The following is a 25,000-nucleotide window of genomic DNA, read 5'->3' as shown; positions in this document are numbered from 1 at the left end:
CCTCCACTTTAGGAACACTTACATACAACAAATTTTACAGTTTTATTCCTCTCTATATTATGAAGGTTTTTATAGAGGGATTTGTTCATATAATATTCCCCTGATTTTTTTTACACTTTATATATTTGCATCTGTAGATTTCAATTACAATACATATCTTATAGACCGTTTTCTCAAAATGAGTTTTTTTCTCCACTCCAGTAACACTTATGTACACCAAATTTTACAGTTTTATTCCTATCTATATTCTGAATGTTTTTATAGAGGGGTTTGTTCATATATCATTCAACTGACTTATTATTGCACTTTAAGTCAGTATATATGTATGTCTGTATTTCAGTTACAATACATATCTTTAAAGAGTTTCTTTCTCCACTTCAGTAACACTTCTGTACACCAAACTTAGCAGTTTTATATCTGTCTATATTCTGAAGGTTTTTATAGAGGGGTTTGTTCAAGTAACATTTATACTGATTTATATAACATTTTATTCCTAACAAATGGTGGAAATGCATTTTTTTTTTTTGTCTGTTGACAGTATTTTCTGATTCCTGGAGTGATAAAAAGAGAAATCCAAAATTCCCCTCTGTAAAAACATTTAATATTTCAACAAAATCAAGCAAGATTTAAGTACCTGAATGTTTCTAAGATTTCTCATTACATAATCCTGATTTTTGTTTGCAATATTCCTTTAATATTGCTGAACCATCACATACTTTTAAAATCCAGTGTTAAGCTGCAGTACTTTCTTATGCAGATGTGTTAAATATCAGCAATCGTAGAGTCCAGTCGAATATGATGCTGAAGTTGATAGATAACATGTTTTGGGGTTGCTCAGTGCTCCTTCACCCCCAGGTGAGTCTGCCCTTTCCTGAAACCAGCAGAAGATCTTTTATGCATTAGCTTTTTAATTTGATGATCTACATTAATCATTGTTGTTCTGTCAGCTGGAGTGGCATCAGAAGGACATGACCACGACCAAACGCTCCTCAGAGCTCATGAACGAGTCATAGATCTGTTGATTAAACTACAGCATCACAATGGAACAGTTTCATTTCTGTAAACAACATCTGTCTTTTACTGTAATATTCTTATTGTAAAAATATTAGCTGGATTAGACTTTTATCAGCAAGAGGAAAACTGCTGCGTCAAAAATGTTCAGTGTGGCAAATCACAGCAGGGAAATCTGTTACCTTGTAGCATTTTTTAATAAAATAAATTGAATCCTGAATAATTTATCAAAGGATTAACAGCCTAGCGACTTAATTTTTCTATTTTATTTTGCACACAATATGATTTTCTTTCATGCATAAGAAACACTGCTTTGTACTGTATAAATACTAATCATTATTGATTACAATTGCTTAAACCACAGTAAAATATTTAATTTTTATTACTTCATATATAATAAAATAAATTAAATATAAAAACAAATATATATTTTTTTTATTTCAGCTAGTTGCCTATTTAAAAAAAAAAGTGTATATATAAATGTGTATATGTATATATTTTAAAAAAAAAAGTGTATATATAAATGTGTATATGTATATATTACATTTCTAATTTTCAAAAACTTTAAAATTAAAATGCAAACAGAAAATATAAAAGTGTTATTATTAATATATAAATATATTAATAAAATAATATAAAATAATAATACATATATAAAAATATATACAATATAAATAATATGTAAAATATATCAAATATGAATTGATTTAAATTAATTTATATATATTTGTATTATTAATTCAATTAATTTCACTTACATTTGATAAAAATACTTGGACAGCACAAAGACTGTGAATGAGATATAATATTACATTTCTTGGATGCTTTTTTAAATATAAATATGTGTAAAAGTCTCTAGACTGGTCATGTGTGTAGAATGCACGGAGATCGCGAAAATAAAGTTTTAAAAATAATATTTTTATTCACCACATGAAACATTATCACTTACATAACTTAGTCTAGAGACTTTTACACATATTTATATTTAAAAAAGCATCCAAGAAATTTTAATATTATATCTCATTCACAGTCTTTGTGCTGTCCAAGTATTTTTTATCAAATGTAAGTGAATTTTAATCTGAAATACTACTTTTTTTTTTTTTTTTGACTGTGTGTTGTTGTCTTTTGTGTACTGGAAGCTTATGTCACTAAAACAAATTCCTTGTATGCGCAAGCATACTTGGCAATAAAGCTCTTTCTGATTCTGATTCTGATTCTGATTCTGAACTATGGTTTTTTGTTGTTTTTTTTGTTTCTGATTCTGATTCTGATACATTGTAGTAGATTAGTATATTTATCAGACAGTTCATGCTAGATTTGATATTTTTATCATCTTTGCTTATACAATAAAGCATCACTATTCAGTTATTGCTCTAGTTATGACCCATAATCGGTCTACAAACTCATGTGCTGAGCTTTTTATATGACATTTACTGCTTCTGTGAGAATTTATAGAAAATGCACACGATGCCAAGAAACAGATGTGTAAAACTGATTCATTTTAACGGAGGAGAACTTAGGCAATGCAGAGACACAACTGAGAAATGACGCAGTATTTCTGCTGTGCTGTTTTATAATTCATATGTTGCATCTTCAGATTTGCGATCATTCAGAGCTCTCTAGACACATATTGTGTTAAATAAGGATTTGAGCATATGGTGAATGACAGTACAGATTATTTTTAAAATTTTTACCCAGTGCATGACTGAAGCCATCTGCTCAGTGTTTCTTTCTTTTAATTGGCTTGATTGATAGTTTAAAGTGTTTCAGCAGATCTGCTGTACTGGAGAACTCAAAAGACTTTGTGTGTGTGTGTGTGTGTGTGTGTGTGTGTGTGTGTGTGTGTGTGTGTGTGGACTGATTGTGTGTGTGTGTGTGTGTGTGTGTGTGTCAACAGTTCCTGGTTCAATAGATTTTATGCACTTTATCCATTTTATTTAATTTATATTTTTATTTCTTTCTATGACCAGTCATTTTTGAAATTAAGTCCCATTTAGATCACATCAGTATATTATATAATATTTCTATCCACATTGTTTATGTTGATAATTCATGCTGCATGATAAGAACAGACACAACACAGGACAATTTCATGAATTATATTATATATATATATATATATATATATATATATATATAATATATATATATATATATATATATATATATATATATATCTATATATATATATAATTATATTTTTTTTTTTTTCTAAGCACAACAGGAAGAGGGAGACCTGAGGGACTTTTATTTTGTTACACCTGCCTGGAGAGAGCAGGTGTTTGTTTGAGGCCTGTTTGAGGTCTTTAGTTCAGCTTCTCTTAAACAATTCAATCCCTGTATTTTTCTAAATGGTTTTTCATGCATCTTTGTGGATTGATTGTGATTCATCTGGGAGCAAACTGGAGGATTTCAGGCCAAACTGAAAAAGCACTTGGTGAGGTCCGTGTCTGAAGGGAAGAATGTGAGCTGCTTTAATATCCTGAGATTGGGTTCAGAACTAGACGTGTTTGTGATTGTTGTTAATGATTTACAAAAAGCTCAAGTAATTAATGAAGCATCTAATAATAGTGTTTGAATTTATTGAGTGGATTTTGATGTTTGCGTATTGTTTATAGTGTTTCTGAAGCTGTAGTGTAGAATTACTTCTGAAATCAGAATTGTTGTCATAGTAAAGGTTTACGTTGGTGAAGGTTAAAGTTAAAGTTGGTGAAGCTCAGTGATTTCATAAGTATATTTGTCTTATTTTAAAATTAGTTGCTTACTTTCCTTTTCTGAAAATAGTTTAGTGGCATGTTTCATGATTGCCGTACACTTTTGTACCCCATTACTGTTTGTTTGTTTGTTTGTTTCTATGCACGTTATTTTTTTTTAAATTTATTTTCTTATTTAGTTATTTATTATTTATTTATGTATTTATTATTTATTTATTTAGCATTAGAGAGGCAAATTCCATTTTTTTATTATTTATTTGAGAACTGGTATATTAGACAAATGTTGTTGCTGTTGTTGTTATTATTATTATTATTATTATTTAACATAATAATACCTATAACATGTGCACCAATAATGCGATTATTTCCAATAATCAGCAGGTTGAAGACATTCCATAAATAACATTTAACTGAAATGCTTTTATTGAAATATTTTCATTCTACCTATGATAAAACTGCACTAAATGTTAATTTTTGTGGAGGGCCATGCATAGAAAGCCTTTGAACTGTGTTTATGATCAATGCACATAACAGTGTTTGTAAAATATGTATTTTAGGCATATCCTGCTCATAACCTGGAATATTCTGATGGTACTTTGGGCTGTTTTTGACTGGCATGGGCTAGTTTTGTCCTGCAGACCTGTGTGTTATGCACTAAATCGCAGAACGGAGGGAGCAACACTACATTTTTTTTTGACCTTTTCTTGACCTTCCACTCCTGGGAAAACCGCCCGTCCCCACGAGATTTGCGTTGGGTCCCGCGGGATCCCGATCCCAATGCAGCCCTCTCTACACTGTAGTTCAGTATAGTTTTAAACTCCATCCTTCAGTATGTTTTCTTAGTGCGGTGAACCCTAATCTCTTTTATTTAAGCGGCTCTGAATGCGGTGTTTGTGTAGCCGTGTGTTTGGACACTTGTGTCTGCGTGAGACGGCGCTGGAAGCATGAATGATGTATTAGCTGGAAGCAGCTATAATGAATCTGTCAATGCAGGGATGGAAACGTTTGTACGGCTCCTTTGTATCAATCAGACACACTCTCTCCTGGGAAATCGATCGGCAGCGGCTGCTTTACAAGCCCTGGGTCGCCAGCACTTATCCTGGCCTTGTTTGTACTGAGAGAGACAGGAGAGGAGGATTGTGGGATTGAGGCAGCGTTTATGAGGACGTGATTAGCTGTTGACTTCATAACACACTGATAAAGGAGGCAGATGATGGTGGGATTTATTTAAAAAGCGATCTAACATATGAAAGGTTTTTGAATTTGCTCTGCTCTTGCATCATGTTTCTGAATCACAGATGACACTGAATGTCTTTTACTTACAAGCAAATGCAATAGTAGTAGCATTTATTAAATGAAGTATTGCGGTATGAGATATTATATTGTGAATACTGTCAGAGCAAAAGCGGTATGATGATATTCTGTATGTTAAACTACAGTAATGCATTGATTAATTGATTCATGTTGCATCTTTATTTATCATGTAAAAACCTAACTTACATTCAGTTCTGGTCTTAAATTATATAAGTATAATCAAGTCACTTTTTTTTTGTCTTGTTGAGTTTCATATTGGTTAACAATTTATTATTATTTTTTTTTTATTTTTTTCTGTTTTCAAAGTTGAAGTAATTTTGTGTGTTTATCCTTTTCTTTTCTTATTTGTAGTTTTTAATAATGTATAATTATATTTTAATAATTATTATTTTTTATTTATTTATTTTTAGTTATTTTAGTACATAACATTCAATGAAAATGAGACTTGTATTAAAATAAAAAAGTTATTTTAATTGTTTCAATTATTTAATGAGTTAAAGTAGGGGCTTCCAAGCATTCTCTGGTATTATTATTATTATTAGTAGTAGTAGTATTAACAATATTTTATTTTATTTTATTTTGCATAAGAGGGACAAATCCCTTTATTTGAAGGGGGAGGGAGGGGGTTGACTGTTAGATATGCTAGATAAAGTTTTCCTTATTATTATTATTATTTAACCGAAAATTAACATATAGCTGACTTTTTCTCATTTGTTATTTCTGAAGAGAAAATAACCTTTTATCGTTAGAGGGACATTTTATTTTTTATTTTATTTTATTTTATTTTATTTATTTTGAGAACTGTTAGATAAAGTTTTTAATCATTTTATTTAAACTTATTATTTTACATTAACATAAAGCTGACTTTCTCTCATTTGCCATTTCTGAAAATAACCTTTTTAGGGCACTTTACAGTAATATTAGTTAATTAATTTGTTTGTTCACCATTAGAGGAAAAAATTTTGAGAACTGCTAGATTGAAAAAATCTTTTTGGCTAAGTTGTACATCTTGTGTGTGGAAAGTCAGAAAGATTTAGTCCAATGCAATGACATTAACTAGCATTTTCATGTCAAAATGACCAGAACACGACATAAGATTTAGTGTATGAGTGAACACAAACTCCTCATTTGCCTCCGGAAAAACTTGACAGTAAGTTTGCTTTTTTTATCTTTGATTAGACTTTGGCAGATATTACTTTGGCAGATATTACTTTGGCAGATATTTAGCATGAGAGGTCTGAGATCTGAATCAGACTGAATGCACGACTCAAAAGCCATTCCTCTGATGCACAGACTGTCTGAACAGTTTAGCTCCTCAGATCACGACAGCCGTCTGTGACAGACTTTCTCAGCTGGAGAGACCTGCTGGTTTGTTTATTTTGATTGTGATGATAAACCCATGAGAGATAATGTTCGGAAAGCACTGATGATTGTTCATGTTGTGATCGTGCTGATGGTTCAGACTCTGCTTTTGTGTTTCGTTACGGTTCGGTCCGGTTGTGTCAGTCTCAGTAATGTGTTTATTGGCCTCAGCTGCTCTCAGACACCAAATAGCAGCGTTTATGTCCTCCATGAATGCATTTGTTCCCATCATGAGTCTCGTCTCTGTCTTAATGTCTGATTTTGGAAATATGCATACGCAGCACATTAATGGACAATTTTTCAAGCTTATAAAAACTCACAAAAAAACATTTATTGACAGCTCATAGACACCGGAATAATCCTGATTTTTAAATGTTAGTAAAAGTGTCTTCTGCCCAGCAAGGATTTATTTATTTGATCAAAAATACAGTAAAAATTGTGAAATATTATTAGAATTTAAAACAGCTGTTTTCTGTGTGAATCTCTGTTAAAGTGTAATTTTTTTTTAATATGTGCAGATGTATTTTCAGCATCATTACTCCAGTCTTCAGTGTCACATGATCTTCAGAAATCATTCTAATATGATGATTTGCTGCTCAAGAAACATTTCTGATTATTATCAATGTTGAAAACTGTTGTGCTGCTGATTTTGAAATTGTGTGTGTGTGTGTGTGTGTGAGTGAAAAATATTTTTAAAAAATTCACAATATTACAATTTTTACTGTATTTTTGATCAAATAAATGCAGCTTTGGTGAGCAGAAGAGACTTCATTTAGAAACATTACAAAATCTTAATTATTACAAACATTTGTTATTTTCCTTTTAATTTCTTGCATGATTTCTTAAATATTTTGGCATAGACCTTTTAATATGTAATTTTTAAAAATTATTTTAATTTAAAAAAAATTCCAAACAAAGCTTAACTGAAACATTAAAATAGCGTTTTTTTAAATCATTTGTCTTTTAGAATAGCATGCACTGATAAATCAAAGTAAATGTCGTGGGTTTTGATTTCTTGTTGACATTAGGAGATGTTAATTTGTGTTATAGTAGCACAGCCATGAGTTTCTGCTGATCACTCGCTCGTTTGCTGATCAAACTCATCAAGACTCATCAGGGTTTTTGACATGGCAAACTATCGACTGCTCGGGAAAAACAGTGAGCACATTTCAGGTCCGATCACAGCTGGAGATGTGACGAGGCTGCTCCTGATCGTGTGAAAGAGATGTGTGAAGCAGTTGCAACAACACAATAAATAATTGAGCTCCATTAAATTCAAAGCGTTGTGTAGAAACGACGCGTCGAAACGGATCGTGACGGGCTGATTCTGTGTTTTTAGTGACTTTAAACCAGCGCAGTTATCCAGGGCTTCTTTAAGTCCAACTAGACATTCAGATAAGCCACTAACTAGTGGATTTCAGTAGCTGTGGACACCCCTGCTAGATAATTCATACTAAACGTCACAAGTGTGGCTCTTGATAGCAGCCGCTGGAGAAGCGCTCTCTGGAGACTCTCGTCATCATGTCCGGCTCAGAGCAGAGGGAATGATTCATAAAAGCACATGAAAGCACTGGTATCTGTGAGAAATTGATGACGGAAAAGACTTCTTTAAATAAAGCGAGAGCTTCATCCATCCTGCTCCACCGCTGGGGCTTCATGGGCTCCATCTCTCATGCCGGGGCCTTTTTTTAGTCCTCTAATGATAAGCGAGATTAAATCTTCCCTTTGACACTGTAAATGAAGTGAATACCATAGTACAGACAAACCCTGGGGTGTTTGGAGCTGCTTTGTGGAGAAGATAGTAATTGTTTTTGGACATGAAATATGAAGTCTCTTCTGCTCACCAAGAGCAGATCAAAAATACAGTAAAAATTGTGAAATATTATTACAATATAAAACGGCTGTTTTCTATGTGAATATCTGTTAAACCATAATTTATTTCTGTGATGTGCAGCTGTATTTTCAGCATCATTACTCCAGTCTTCAGTGTCACATGATCTTCAGAAATCATTCTAATATGATGATTCGCTGCTCGAGAAACATTTCTGATTATTATCAATGTTGAACACAGTTGTGCTGCACAATATTTTTGTGGAAACCATAATACACTACCATTCATAAGTTTGGGGTTAAAAAAGAAAAGAAATTAATACTTTTATTCATCAAGGATGCATTAAATTGATCAAAAGTGACAGCAAAGTTATAATGCTACTGGTCTTTTTAATATTCTATTCCTCAAATAAACTTTAAAAAATATATATATCCTTTGTTTCTACAAACATTTTAAGCCACATTTTATATCCTTCTTCTTATTATTAACACTGAATATAAGAAACATTATTAATAATTAAGCACCAATAAAAATGTATAATAAATGAGCACTTAAGTACATAATAATAAAAATAAATTAATAAAAAAAAAAATGACATTTATCATTTAAAAAAAAAAAAAGTCTTATTTTTTTCAAATCTTCTATTCATCAAATAATCATGGGGGAAAAAAATAAAAGGTTCTACAAAAATATTAAGCAGCAAAAACTCTTTTCAACATTGATGATAATAATAAGAAACATTATGAATAACTGAGCTTTGATATTTTTTCAGCAAATCATCATATTATTATGATTTCTGAAGATCATGTGACACTGAAGACTGGAGTAATGATGCTGAAAATACAGCTGCACATCACAGAAATACATTACACTTTAACAGAGATTCACATAGAAAACAGCCATTTTATATTGTAATAATATTTCGCAATTTTTACTGTATTTTTGACCAAATAAATGCAGCCTGGGTGAGCAGAAGAGACTGCATTGTATATTCGAGTACCATAGTTGATATTTGTTTCATACCATTCTGTTAAATACCTAGATGCACCGTTTCCACTTCTGGACCAGAAAATATGTGTAAAACTCCCACAGACATTTACATTTATGCTTTTTAGTAGATCCAAAGACAGGAAAGAAACAACACCGTATGATGGTGATGTTTTGCAAAGACAAACACTGGTTTTATGTTCGTCAGAGAATGTAAAGCTCTAATATTCTGTGTGAAAACTCCTCTTTAGTCCAAACATCGTAATGGTAGAGCAGCCAGTTGGCATGACAACGTTTTTTTCTTCTTATCTTTCTCCGAGTAATGCAACACGAATTCTCCAAGTGCAAAAAAAAAGAGAGGAGAGCTTTGTAAATTAGTCTCTTTCATTTTGATGTTACGCTCTCTCTGTTACAGGCTCTGCTGCAATGCGTGATTTTATCCATTCTCAAAGAGCTTCTTCGTGTTTTTAAAAACTGCTGCTGCTTCCAGCACTTCAGTTTAGGATGTACACCAATAGTTAAAAGTGCTAATGAATAATAGCGACAGAATCACATGGGTTATGTTATATCTCAGTGACTGTAACGAATGCTTGGCACACATTTCTAATGCTCTAAATGATCAAACTTTGCTGTTCAACCTGTTTCACTCGATCTACCGCAAGTAGATTGATGCAAAAATGCAAGATTATTATTTCATATATCAGGCTTTATGGGGTTAAATAGGATTAGAAGCATCTTGGTTTCTTCATCTTCTTAAACATCATAAGGAGCTTTTCTCATTGTCTCCTTTGAACTGATCATTAAGTGTTTGTTAGCTATTCTTTCTAAACAATGGCTACGCTTCGAAACAATGTGTGTTATAAAAATACATTTATTTGAGCCAAATAACCCATTCGAATGAAGCTATATATTGTTTTCTAACAATACCAGAACCATTCCCTTGATGAAAGTGTGTTTGGCTGCTGTCCTTGGTGCTGAACGTCGCCTTTATAAACCGCTGAATGATCCTCTTCACACGGACCAGAAGAACTGAGGACTAGACGCTTTTTCAGATACAGCAGTTACAGTCAGGGTGGAAAGAGAGACGGCTTACGGAGACAAATTCAAATAAATGTCATTCTTCATTCAGAGAATGTGTGTGTGGTGTAGATCTGCATTGCTGCTTGACGAGCTGCTGGAAGTAATTGGGATGCTGCAGTGCACTCTGGGTAAAGGACTCTCTTCAGATCCAGCTGTGAGTCACGTATGGAAATCACATGGCCATGACTAAAGAGCGCGCCTGGTTTGTGAGAATGAAACTCCTCGCTGCCTTGACCACCCTTCCTGGAGCAGACGAATGCTGACCGGCAGGCTTTCTAAGAACAGGCACTAGCATTACACACGACCTTATACTCGAAGCCGCTGCCTCTTGAGTCCTTGAATAAAGCACTGATGCACAGGAGCTGAATAACACAGTTTTACTTCTCTAAAAGCTGAATTCGCTTGTCTCCTTCATCATGTTGTCTGATTTGATGGGGGTTTTCACTCCTGTAACCTCCAACATCAATATTTTTAAAGGTAACAGCGAGATTGAACAAATGCGGAAAATCTTCAGGTATTAGTGTTTATTATATAGATAATCCAATTAGATGTTTGTTTGGTTTTTGTTTGTTTTTTTTATCTACTACAGTGATACAAGTGGAATGTATTTTCATATATATATATATTCTCACATAATTGTTTATATATATATATGTATTTTTTATGGGATTGCACAAAGTTGAAAAATAATACAAGTCAGGATTATTGGGGTATATAGTTAGTTAATGTATTATTTTATTTAGTATTATTAAAGTATTGTTATATTTGGTGTACCTGTCCAGTGCTACTAACTGCACTGATCTTCTATTTTTATTAATATATTTTTATGTTATTTATATATTTTTATTATATATCATTTTAAATGGGATTGCAACAAAAAGGTTAAAGAGAACATCCAAGAGGTTAATGTTTCTTTTTCTTTAAAAAAAACAAAAAAACACAGTTGTAATTGGTCCTATCCCGGTGATACTTCTGGAATGCATTATTTATTCGTATTAATAATTATTATTATGTTCTGAGGATGTTGATATTTTAATTATAAAATATTTATATATGTTTATTTTAACTATTTCGTTTTATTTGTTACCAATTAATATGAATGATACTATCCAGTGGTTATATAATATATATATAGATAATATTTCAAATATATATTAGATATCTCTACTATTTCTTACTATCTCTATAATATATAATTTTATTAATTATCCGAGATCTGGCCATTTTTTGGATTCATGAAATGGTTTTCAGCTGAACCGCAGCTTAATTTTTAGTGTGCTTATGATATGAATCACTCGATTCACTTTGCAAAAACACTGCCTCCGCATCAACATTCTGCTTATCGCTTTAATCTCAAATGGGTTTTCATAAGGCAAACGAAAATAGCATGTTTTTTCTTAGCCCTTAGGCATCTGCATGTAAGAAAGTTACACCTTCCCCACGATTCCAACAGATAAAGAGGTGAAGCTCTTCTCAGGCTGATGATGCTGATGCTGATAACCCCTCTGGTTCTGTGCTGTTTTCATCAGACTGCTGCTTTAAGCTGATGTTCTAGTGAGCTGTGCTGCTCGGAATCATTTCCACCTCTGCGGCAGACCACAGACAAGCAGAACCCCTGCTTCCTCCAGCCAATGTTCCACTTCCCTCTCGAAGCACTACAGGAGATGACACACGTTACTGGCATCTGATGTCACATGTCTCAAATGCGTTTCCACGTTTGCAGAGAACCGGTGGCCATTCGCCCTCCATACATTTCCCGCGGGCTGGCCCCCGGTTGGGAGAACGCCCTGTTAAGCTGCAGTATGATCGTCTTCAGCAATGGAAAACTCATTTCGCACGGGGAATTCGTCAAAGCTTGCGGGACGATGGCCAAGCGCAGAATGAAGCGTTCGACACAGTGAGTTGAGCACCAAAATTAGGGGTAAGAAGCAGCTGCGTGTTTCTCCCATGCGAGTTACACATCGTGGAATCCAAAACCCACTGCGTGTTTCGAAACAATAAGTGGTTTGCGATGGAATATTTGGTCAATAACGTCACATGCCTTAGAGAAAAGCATGCGCCGTTGCAATGTGACGCGTGTTAGCGGGACTTGTTTGCGTGCGCAGTCTTAAGCTCATTGTTAAATTCTGACGATGCACATGTGCGGATTGCATGCATCAGCTTCTATATGGAGGCAAACTTGAGGACTCCTTTCTCTGCTCGGTCGTTCCTTGACGCAATGTGTTGCTCTCCTGTACAGATGGGTGTAGCCCCGGGAGCCCCGTGCAGCCTGTTACCGTCGCTCTCCGGCACTTCTCGTTGGGTGTAGACCCCACCGCGGCATACTGGGATTTTGACCCGCTGGATGGACACGGCGGCTGGCGCGCGGAAGGCTGCCACATAACCTCCGCGCACAACCACGACCTGACCATCCACTGCGCGCACCACAACAACCCTCGCCGTGCTCATGGTAAGAGTCTCCCGCTCGTCAAAGTCAGATTAGAGCTGTTGTGGAGGCGCAGAGCCAATGAAACACGGCGAGCATGCAAACAGGGGTGCTATAGTGTAAATATTAGTGTTTGCAAGGGCGAATGGTGTGAGGTATGGATGGGCGCACGTGTTAATGAGGTATAAATGACAATTGACGAGAGCGAATTCAGTTCAATGCACGTTTATTTGTGTATAGCGCTTTTTGCAATGCGTGCCATTTTTTTTAAATAACAGGTGCATTCACTTCAGTCAAAAAATCTCCAAGAAATATGTGCTTTTTTTTTATTGGAGTATCTATCATAATATGGAAGCAAAGCAATCCAACCAGGAATAATATAATGCAGCCTTTACACTGCAAAGCAGGCTCAGAAGCGGTTTACATGAGAAATTGATTTAATATTTAATTTTCACATTTCGCAGAATAAAGTGCCGCAAAATGATGTAATTAAAATATGAATCTAGAAGCATCAAAAAAAGAAAACAAAGTAAATAACAGTATATAAAAAAAATTAAAGTGTTACAATTAATGTCGTTTCGAAATTTTCAATAACTTACATAATAATAGTTAATTAATTAAGTGCACGGGTAATGTCATTTAATATAAATATAAATTTTAATTTTTAAAAATGAAAGTTTTAAACGTCTTAAAATACGCAATCTAGGAACAGAAAGACAAGTTCTAAATAAAATATCACAATGAAATGCACAGATAATGCCATAATGGACAAAAAAAAGTTGAATATATTATATTAGAAATGTGAACATAATAATGTCCATTAAATGATTGTTTTAAATATGAATCTAAAAACATGAAAATAAAAAGCTGTAAACTAAAAAAAAAAAAAAAATATGAATCTAAAAAAGTGCCACAATAATGTAATTATATAATTTTAAATATTATAAACATGAATTGGGAAAATAAAAAATACTTAAAACTAAAAAGTGGATCCCATTTGCATGAAACACAAATAATCCACGTCCAAGACACTCACATAGCAGGCCAAAATATATAATAAAAGCTTCATTGTAAGACAGGGTACATGTTAAAAAAAAACACCAACGCGTATCAGCCCAAACAGGCCTGGTCAGGGTGTCCAGTATTTTGCCTGCTATGTGAGTGTCCTGGACGTGGATTATTTTTTGTTTCGAGCAATGGGATCCACTTTTTGTTTTGACATCTTGCTCCCTCTCTGGAGCACACATCTCGCTCGTGGTAAACCTGTGATGCGACCTCCTGGTCAAGACTTTTTCTTTGATTAAAATACAAAGTCCATAAAAGAAATTAAAAAATTAAAATGCACAAATAATGCCATTTAGATAATTTTAAAATATCAAAATATTAATCTGAGAACATGAAAAATAGTTATTTATATAAAAAGTGCACAAATAGATATCTTAAAAAAATGTCACAAATATTCAAATATGTATCTATACTGTGGATATATAGGTGTGTGTGGGTGGTGTATGTATATATATATATATATAATATAATTATTAATATTATATAATATATATTCTAATACTATATATATATATATATATATATATTAACTGAATGCTGTCATGGCAACCGCAAAGCTCTGAGACAGATGTGACAGCAGGCATTCCAAAAAGCTCGCCTCTCTCAGAGCTGCATGTTTTATTGCTCCTTTACGCTTGCATGGGGTCTTTCCACGGTGATTTGGAGACAGCTGTAACTCCCTCAGTAAAGGAGCTGCCAAGAGTCAAACAAGATCCCTCAGGATAAACTGAAATCGAACAAACTGAGAATAAAAGAGGTTCCTCCGCGTATCCCAGTTCGATATTAATTTGATTTCTTAAAGGATTCTTGACTCATCCATTAGGATTGCTTCCAATTATGATTTTTGTCGAAATCCAATAGAAATCCGTCAGGATTTTATTCGGCAAGGGAAGGGCTCTCGGAAAGCCATTATTACAACAAACTTTTCCGTAAAGGGCCGCATCGCATGGATTTGCAGAGCTGCGCGTTGGAAATGGCAGTAACTCTTGTTAGGCTGATATGATCCTGACTCACTCCACAAGGACGAACCTGGAATAAAGTTTACTGTACGGGTGAAAGCCTCAGGAATGAGTAATAGCGAGAGGGGCACCTTGTTCGCCCACTTCAGTTCTTCATGGTCCGCGTGAAGCGGGAAGCGCGGCGCTTCTTACGCGCAAGTCAAGGCAGCGGCAGCGGCGCGGTCAGACTCCATCGGTCTCCTGCTCGGACACTCTGCTCGGGTGGTTGGGATTTCGCCGCCTGCGAGTGATTGTGTGGATTCTGAAAGCGCAAATGTACGATCGTCCCTAGTGGCGCCGAGGCGCGCGAGCTCCCAGCCGCCGAATGTTCGCCGACGAGTAGGGACTCCAGATGGGAGGTCCAGTCCGGTGCACCCACAGCGGTTTATGCATCGAAAAATGAAGTGAAGCTTCTGTTGTGCACGGATGAATGATATATTGTCGTGCGGGATGCGCGAGGGAAACCAAGAGCGATGATGCGCGAGACGCGCGTGCAAAAAATCAAAGTGTGTCTCGCATAATAGAGCTGCATGGATTAAATGTTATTCCGAGATGTTATATGATCGATTCTGGTCGTGCATGGGGTCCAGAGTGGTTTTCCACAGTGAATGAAAGTGCGGATGCGCTCGTGATGCTTTGAACTTCACGCGTTAAAGGAGGTGAAAACGTTGCGTTTTGTTTATCGTTTAGCTGTGCATGTGAGGGTTTGTGTGTGTGTGTGTGTGAGAGAGAGAGAGAGCTGATGCAGTCACCACACCCGCAGTCCGCAGTGTCTGAGAAAAAGAGGCTTTCAAAGCGTTTGCGACGCGCATTTACATCCCGAGCTCTTTCGTGAACGCGCGTGCCGTGCTAAACTGGCGCTGCTGGGATTGGGTTTGTGAACCTGTTGCTCGGTTTCATCAGAGCTGCTCTAGAGCTGCAGATGTTCCAGTGTAGATCACTGCTCTTCAGCATCTGTTCTCAAACAGCACAGTCAATGCTGTCACTTTAAAGCGACTGTAATCTTGTTAAATGTTTTTTTTTCTCCACTCTTTTTCACAGAAGTGATGCAAATCAAAGCCAGTCACTGCTGAATTGCACTGATCTGATCTGGGATTCCAGTATCTATCAAACGTGCATCTTATCTTATGATGTGATAAGATCATATATGTATTTATAGGATCTGTAATTTACTGTTCTTTACCTGCTTTTCCCGTACAATCCATGTGTGCAACCATGTTTGTTTCTGACCTGATCTTACATCAGCTGCTTTCTGTCTTGCTTGCATGCATGCTTTCTTTATTGCTTTCTTGCTTTTTCACAATATTCCGGCAGTTTCATATCATAGTTTAGTTTCTGAACCTATTGGTCTTCTCCTAGATGTATTCTTAGTGTAGGTCAACAGTAGTTTTGTCATTCTCCACAAAACTGGCTAAAATGTAATTGCAAACCTTTTTGTGCTTTCTGCATAAATTGATTCAAACCAAATCTGGTTTCTATAATAGTAGTTTTTGCAATGTGCAGCCTTGCATTTAAATCATATTTTTATACCACAAACAAACAGCTGATCCATTATCACACATACATAGTGAGAAAATATTGTTAATATTTGGTTATTTTCAAATTATGTGATCATATTATCAGATCATTAATTTTCTAAGCCCACATTCTTAAAATCCAAACAAGCCTTTAGTAATCAAACTAGAGAAAGACTAATCATCTGATTAAATATGTTAAGCTGATTAAATTACATTTTTGTAGACTAAATCTAAAATTATAAGGTGTCATGAATGCATTTTCCCAGTAATTAAAAAGTGCACAAATAATTAAATTAAATTAATATGAATCTAGACACATGAAAATACAAAGAAAAAAAATGTCATTCAAGTATTTTTTTAAATATTAATATATGACTATAAACATGAAAAATATAAAGTTGTAAAATAAAAAAAAAAAAAAAAAAAAAAATATATATATATATGTATATGTATATGTGTGTGTGTGTGTGTGTGTGTGTGTGCAAATAATATTGTTTGAACAATTTTAAATATTAAAATCTGAATCTAGAAACATGAAAATACAAATTTGTAAATAAAAATATTAAAAATTAGTGTGCAAATAATGTAATTTTAATATTTATTACATATTAAAATTAATCTAGAAACATGGAAATACAAAGTTAAAAAAATATTAAAAATTATATGTGCACAAATGTCATTTAAGTATTTTTTAAATATTAATATATGACTTTAAACATGAAAATACAAAGTTGTAAATGAAAAAAAAAATTATATGTGCACAAATAATATCGTTTGAACAATTTTAAAAATTAATATCTGAATCTAGAAACACGGAAATACAAATTTGTAAATAAAAAATATTAAAAAAGTGCATGACAAATAATGTCATTTTAATATTTTTTACATATTAAAATGAATCTAGAAACATGAAAAATAAAGAGTTAAATTGACAATATTAAAAATTGAATTAATGTAATTTAAATCATTTTTTTTAAACATTAAAACCAAGTTGTAAATACACTCTTAGCCACCCGATGCTGCATCACTTTTTTACCCAGAAGTAAAGCAGCATCAGATACATATGTTTTATTCCTCCTTTTTATGCTCGCGATGGGCCTTAACACAGCATTTGAAGCAGCTTTAACTAACTTTCGGGCTAAACACAAAAAGTTAATAAATTGAGGAAGAGAATAGCAAGAAACTAATTTGCAGCGAATTAGTCTTAATATTTTTATCAGGATGTGCAGGATATTTCTGTAGTAGCTGAGCGTGTAAAATCAGTGCTCTGAGGTCACTGTAGATTGATGCATGTCTGCTGTCACAGATCTCAACATAAAGCTCGGACGCTTGGAAGGTAAACAATTGAAAGAGGTCACAACATCAGCCCGTTGTAGTGAAGCTGTTTTTTCGTTCGCCTGCTCTACCGGAGACCGATGGCAAGTACGAGAGAGAGGAAAACAGCTTGTCTGGATTCTGCTGATGTCTTGAAGGAGAAGCTGATGTGAAGTTATTTAATGCACATTCAGCTGTCGCTCACCTTGATGCCGTTCAGACACCTGCTGCGGTAGGCTGATAGCGAACGCCTATTGATTTCACATCCCTCCTTCTTCATTTCGTTATGTGCGTGATTTGAGCAGGCAGAGAACACAGCCTGTTTCAGAAGCCAATGATTCCTGCTCGTGTTTTATCAGAATTACTTGACATGCAGTCTTTAGTGTTCTTAGACCAGCCTAGGAGACGTGAAATTTCCTCTGGCCTGTGGAAATATAAGACTTATGTCTTTGCATAACAATAAAAACCTAATGCAATGTTTCCTCAAGGAAGCTGTAGAAGAAGATATGTTTATTTACTCAAATAAAATGGTATGATTGCTGTGCATGTGTCAAATCAAAATGATTTGGATGATGATTTTCACAATGTGCATCGTATCAAAGCAGCTTTACAGAAAATAACGATGTTAAGGCTTATATATTTCATAATAATAATTAAATAATATTTGCAATGATTTAAACAATCAAGCAATTGAAATTTTACTCTGTAGTGTGTATGCATGCATTTATAAATAAAGCAAAATACAAAAAAACATCAAAAGTGCATCATTTGGTATGTAGTTTATATAAATTAAAATCTTTACGTTTACACACAGTTTACATTTTTTGACAATATAATAATCAAGCAGTTGAGATTTTCTATATAGTACTTAATGTAAATGTTCTGTATGTATCCATATACTTATAGAAGTGGTATAATTCATTATAAATTATTATATCATTAATGGTATCATTTTGGTAACACTTTACTTAAAGCCTTTATGTATGATGTTTTTAATGCATAACTTATGCTTGGTAATGCACCTTATAATGCACTATATGATCTCATGAATAAATGTAAACCGCTATAATACATTATAATACATTGTGATACTTTTAAAAAGTATAATGCATTAAAACACGACGGACAAACCTTCAAATATGATAATTTGAAGAATTTGATAAAGGGTACAATGCATTAGAATGTACACAATGCATTACTTTTATAATGCATTATACATAAAGATTGGAAGTATAGTATTACTATTAATTAAAGCGATTATGATATTAATATAAGGACATGAGTAGTTAGAAAATGCCTTCCTGTTCTGATAGATCTGTGCTTTATGTATGTATTCATATGTTTATTTGTTGATCGAGGCTGTTTGTTGTGGCTTGATGAGTCATGAACTATTTATTTTTTTTTCTGCGTGTTGCCTGAAATATCTCAGAACCTTTATTTTGGTCTGTGTTTCTTTGTAAGCTCAGTCACACAAAGACTGTTTGGTTTCTTCGCCCACAGACGTGAAGCCTAAAAACTGTGTTTATCACCAGGACTTTTCTTAAACAGCTTTTTTGCACATAAGTCGCGGACCTGAAACTGGGACATTTATGGAGGTCTTATCTTTTTGTTGTTTTCTTTGGTGTTTAGAGAGAAAGTGAAATGTGATTGTGGTGGGAAATGCTTAAAGGAGTATTTTTAATTTTTTAATTAATATCCTCAACCTCAGGCCATCCCGGATCAGGAGGAGTTTGTTTCTTCATCAGGTTTGTAGAAATGTAGCACTGCATCAGTGTCTCATCAATGGATGCTCTGCAGTGAATGGGTGCCGCCAGAATGAGAGTCCAAACAGCTGATAAAAACATCACAATAATCCACAGCACTCCAGTCCATCAGTGAACATCTGGAGAAGACAAAAGCTGAAACAAATCCAGCATTAAGATGTTTTTAACTCAAATACATTGAGTCTATAATCCATAATAACACTTCCTCCAGCGAAAAAGTGCATCTCCTGATTATTGTGATGTTTTTATCAGCTGTTTGGACTCTCATTCTGACGGCACCCATTCACTGCAGAGCAAGTGATGCATTTCTCCAAATCTGATGAAGAAACAAACTCATCCTGATCTTGGATGGTCTGAGGGTGAGCATGAAGAAACACACTCATGTGCTATTCATTTTAATGCCTAAAATGATCTTCCCAGGCGCTCAAGCGCAGCAAGAAGCAGTGAAGTATGTTAGTTAGATGTATTGGTGCATTACATTACGCAGTGCTGCATTACTGCACCATTATCTGTGGTGTGGCAGCGTTTGGCTCCAGCAGGACAGACCCGACCCTCAGTCCTCCGGGAGGTTTATCTCGCTGTGTCACGTTGACCAGGACTAACTACCCGTCCCTGCAGCATTCATGCGTCTGCTTCTGTCAGCGGTGAAGACAAACATTGTTCACAGTGAAAGCAGCTCCGTGGGCTCCTGTTTAAAGCAGTTGCTGAGAGTTTTGTAGACGAATGAGTCACCGCTGAACATACTGCATGTTCCATTAGGAAACATTCAGCTCCAGAGGCAGATTAACCAATGAGAGACTGACTTTTAAGCACACTTAGTGAGGTTTTCTTCTCAGAGGTTGCTTGTGCTGGATTAATGTTCTCTGGGTGTTGCTTCTGAAGCACCTCTGATCCTCTGACACGGACGGAGAGACTGCAGAGAAACACTTTCTGGCCTGTCAGATTAATGTTTAGAGTCAGCTTGGGTAATTCTTTAGTAGTTTTTATATATATATATATATATATATATATATATATATATATATATATATATAATTCTTTCTTTTTTTTCTTTGCAGTGTAGCAGGTTTTGAGTTCTGAATGTTACAGTGTTTCAAAGTTCTTTAATATCAGAAACTTTCTGTCGTGTCAGTTTAACGTTTTGGGTTACTTTGAGTAAACCATTAGTACTTTGACTTCCTAAAGAGTCATTAATTTTTATTTTTATTTCATATTATTTTATATTTAATTTAATTTAATTTATTTTCTTTAAGTCATAAGTAGTTTGACTTACTAAGGAGTCCTTTAATTTAATTTTATTTTATATTTTCTTTAATATTATTTAATATTCTTATTTTATTATTATTATTATTATTATTATTATTGTTATTATTATTATTATTATTATTATTGTTATTATTGTTTTCTTTTCTTCCCATTCTATTCTATTCTATTCTATTCTATTCAATAGATACTTTTTTGTCATGGCGTTCAATGTTTTTGGTCACTTTAAGTCATTAGAAGTTTGACTTCCTAAAAAGTGTCCTTTATTTTATATTTTTTTATTTTTTTAATGTTTTATTTTGTTATATAATATTATTATTATTATTATTATTATTATTATTATTATTATTATATATTTTTTAGATATTTTCTGGCATGTCCATTCAACATTTAGAGTCACTTTAGTAGTTTGACTACCTAAAGATTCCTTTTATTTTATTATTTTATTTATTGTGCATTTTATTTAGATTTTTCTGCATAAATGTAGCAAGACACATAGCCTTAGCAGTTTCGTCCACAAACCTTACTCTAATAGTAAGTACAGATTTATTACATTTATATTTATGCATTTAGCAGACATTTTTATCCAAAGAGACTTACAAAAGAGGAATAAAAGCAGTTTGTCATGGAGCCAACAATATTCAGAATATACAGTTCAACTAGATTATGACCAGACTGGATTATTTAAAAAGTGTTTTTTCTTTAAACGGATCATTGCTTTATTATTATGGTTCTGAAATGAAAGCTTTTATAAAGTTTATTGTTTTAAATCCGAGAGGAAGCCTCTCATATCAGCTGTATATCACTGCGGACAGCTGTTTGTTAATAATTCCTGTTTTCCAGCCGTCGCTGTGCTTCAGTTCAGTTCAGACCTACATAAAGAGTCCTTTGTTTATTTTTTTGTTTTATTATTTTATTTTATTTTTATTAATTTTTTTTTAATTCTCTGGATGAAAGATCTCGACTAATTAAAACACATCGGCTGTTTGAGGGTCGTTTCAGGACGAATCTCATGAAAAACCTGTTAAGAAGCCGTCTCGGTTTGCTGATTTTGCTGAAGCCTCTAATTTATGCTGTTTTGAAGGAGAAAAACAACATCATATAACAGTAATGAGAATCATCATTCAGAATAATTAAAATCAGGGAGGAAATCTAAAGTACAATGTTAAAGAAAAGAAACAGCCCAATGGTCTTAAAAATAGACTTTTTTTGTTTGTTTATTTAAATGTTTGTATCTTTTTTCTATTAAATTTTATTAAATTTATGATTTATCTACTCATTTTACATTTATAAAAAATAATGTTTAATGTTATTGTCATTATTGTGATTGTTATTATTGTGATGATGAATTATTATTATTATTATTATTATTAATTAGGAAAAATCTAAAGTACAATGTTAAAGAAAAGAAGAAGCTTAATGGTCTTAAAATAGACTTAAAATAGTTTTTTTGTTTAAATGTTTGTATCTTTTTTTATTAAATGTATATTGTATACTACATGTTTATTTTATATAATTTATCTACTCATTATTTTACATCTATAAAAATAATGTTTATTATTATTGTCATTATTATTATTATTATTATTGTGATGATGATGATGATGATTAATTATTATTATTAATTAGGACAAAACTTTAGTACAGTGTTAAATAAAAGAAAAGGCTTAATAGTTTGAAGTTTGTTTGTATTTGATTATTATTATAATTTTATTTTAATTCATTTCTTATTTGCTTATATATTTTAATAATACTTTTTACATTCATAAAAAAACTTTAATTATTACTATTTTCTTTTGATTTTAAGGGTGAAACATTTTGTAAATGTATGCTCAAAAACTTAGTCATAAAGTGTCTTTACGTTAAATTAATCTTTTATTTAAAATTTTGTTAGCTATTTTTATAGAATTTTATTTTTATTTAAACATATATATATATATATATATATATAATATTTATTACATTTCAATTTTATTTTAACTTCATTTTAATTATTCATTTTTAAATAATTATTAATATATTTCAAAGGTGAAAATTCTGTTGATTTGTGAATAATTAGATATGTATTTATTTTTGTGTTTTCCACACAATCCAAGTTCTCTTTTACTGAAAAATATAAATTTTCATGAATCCATAGGATACGTGGTTGCAATAACATTTTAGTTCAAAATGTAAAATTTCATTTTTTAAAAATAAAATGCTTTATTGATTGAAGTTTCGTAGACGTTCAGTTGTTATACTTTCAAATTTTGTCATTTTGTATGTAATTTCACAGCATATTCACCTCCTAAATGACTACACCACTTTTACTCAGGCCGATGCTTAGTGAGCATGACATTTTTTGTATGACATTAAACTTTATTTTTTAGAATAATAGTACATAGGTTAAGCAAAAAATTTGATTATTTCTGAGAACCTTTTATATACACCTTTTATACACGACACGGAAATGACATTTTTTTTTTGTCCAACAAAGAATTCCAAAAGAATCCCACAAAAGCACCAATGTTTTTTTTTTATTTTATTTTTTTTACATTTAAATAGTATTCATTCGTTCATTATATATTCACATATCAATATAAAATTCAGTATTCAGTCTTTATTTTGATAAGTATACAAATTAATTTATATAAATGTAATATAAAAATGCATTTATTTCATCAATGTATAAATGTAGTTTATAAATGCAGTATATAAAAGTTTTTAAAAAAAATCCATTTTATACTCATTAAATGTCACAATCTAAAAAGTATATAAAGCTTGTATTCAGTATTTTTTAATCAGTATATTCGTGTATGTATTTAATAAAATAAATGCATTTATTTACTTAAATATAGTAGTATATAAATGCATTCAGTATAAAAATGCATTTATTTAATCAATATATATGCATATAAATGCGATATATAATTTTTTTTTTTAAGTATATAAATCCATTTTTATATGCATTAAAAGTGATCTTACAAAAATGTTATTTATTTATTAAGTATATGAAGTTAAGTATTCAGTATTTATTTAATCAGTATATACATGCATGTATTTAATATAATAAATGCATTTATTTATAAAAAATGTAGTATATCAATTTATTTATCTTGTATCCTGTTTGATACTGATAAGATGAAACTAAATCTTGTCAATCTCACAAAACACCATTTTAAAAAAAAAAATTGTATTCAGTATATAAATGCATTATTTAATCAGTATATAAATGCAATAAATGCATTTAAAAATGTATACAAATCCTTTTTATGCTGATTAAATCACACAAAAATCATGTCAGTGCATTTCTATTCTATTTATTAAAACAAAAAGGCTATTTTTAATAATGTTGATGTTATACTTGAATTTTATTATTATTCTTATTATGTTTTGGGGTGATTCTCATTAACTTATAGTCAGACAGACAGACTGTACAGTGACCCAGCTTCACGCTCTTACTGTTGCTCTATAAAGAGAGCAGGTTTGATAAAGAAATGAATTAATTTACACATCTGCCTCTCTGGAAAATTCCCCCACGCTCCCAAAGCCTCAGACACATTAATATGACACACAGCGGCGTGTTTTGGGAACCGCTGCTGCTTTACTTTGACAAATCGAGAGTTTGTGCTTCTGCAGACGCCTGAAGAGACGAGAAACACTGCGGATGTGATGGGATTCAGACTCACAGAAGACAGAATCTCATCAAAACTTGCCCTGCTCACATTTCAGTAAAATAATAATTTGATTTTAAAAATGGAGCCTGTTTTTAAAGCTATTAGGATTTTTGTTTTTCATGACAACCTGAGCACATTTTCCACACCCAATTCTCATTACCAGTAATGCGTCTGTTTAATTGGTTTTATCAATAAATAATAAAAAAAAGACTAATACAATGCATGTTTAAAGCACTACAACAGAAAATACATTTATTTTTATTTTTGTTAAGCACAGTATTCAGTGTTTATTTAATCAGTATATAAATGCATTTATTTATTTGTTTGTTTGTTTATTCGGGATATAAGCGACAGTATTCAGTGTTTATTTAATCAGTATATAAATGCATTTATTTATTTATTTATTTGTTTATTCTGTATATAAACAGTAGTATGCAGTGTTTATTTAATCAGTATATAAATGCATTTTTTTTTATTTGTTTGTTTGTTTATTCTGTATATAAACAGTAGTATGCAGTGTTTATTTAATCAGTATATATTTTTTTATTTTTTTTTTTTTTTTTTTTTGTTTTTTATATGTAGTATGTATTCAGTGTTTATTTATGCATTTGTTTGTTTGTTTATTCTGTATTAAACAGTAGTATGCAGGTTTATTTGAAATCATATAAACGGCATTAGCAGTGTTTATTCAATCATATAT

At 32.5% G+C, this 25,000-nt stretch overlaps 1 protein-coding gene across 1 annotated transcript in view; it reads left to right on the top strand.

The window, feature by feature from the left end:
• The window catches only part of LOC109070296, a 110,761-nt gene that overhangs the window by 63,697 nt on the left and 22,064 nt on the right, over positions 1–25,000 (top strand). The window contains 2 exon segments of the mRNA XM_042769619.1: positions 12,023–12,196; positions 12,549–12,748. Of these exon segments, the coding sequence (XP_042625553.1) occupies positions 12,023–12,196; positions 12,549–12,748 (374 nt within the window).

This window comes from Cyprinus carpio, chromosome A13, assembly GCF_018340385.1.
Source record: "Cyprinus carpio isolate SPL01 chromosome A13, ASM1834038v1, whole genome shotgun sequence".
Lineage (NCBI taxonomy): Eukaryota > Metazoa > Chordata > Actinopteri > Cypriniformes > Cyprinidae > Cyprinus > Cyprinus carpio.
The sequence above is the reverse complement of the archived record's forward strand: the minus strand, read 5'-3'. Positions and strand labels throughout refer to the sequence as shown.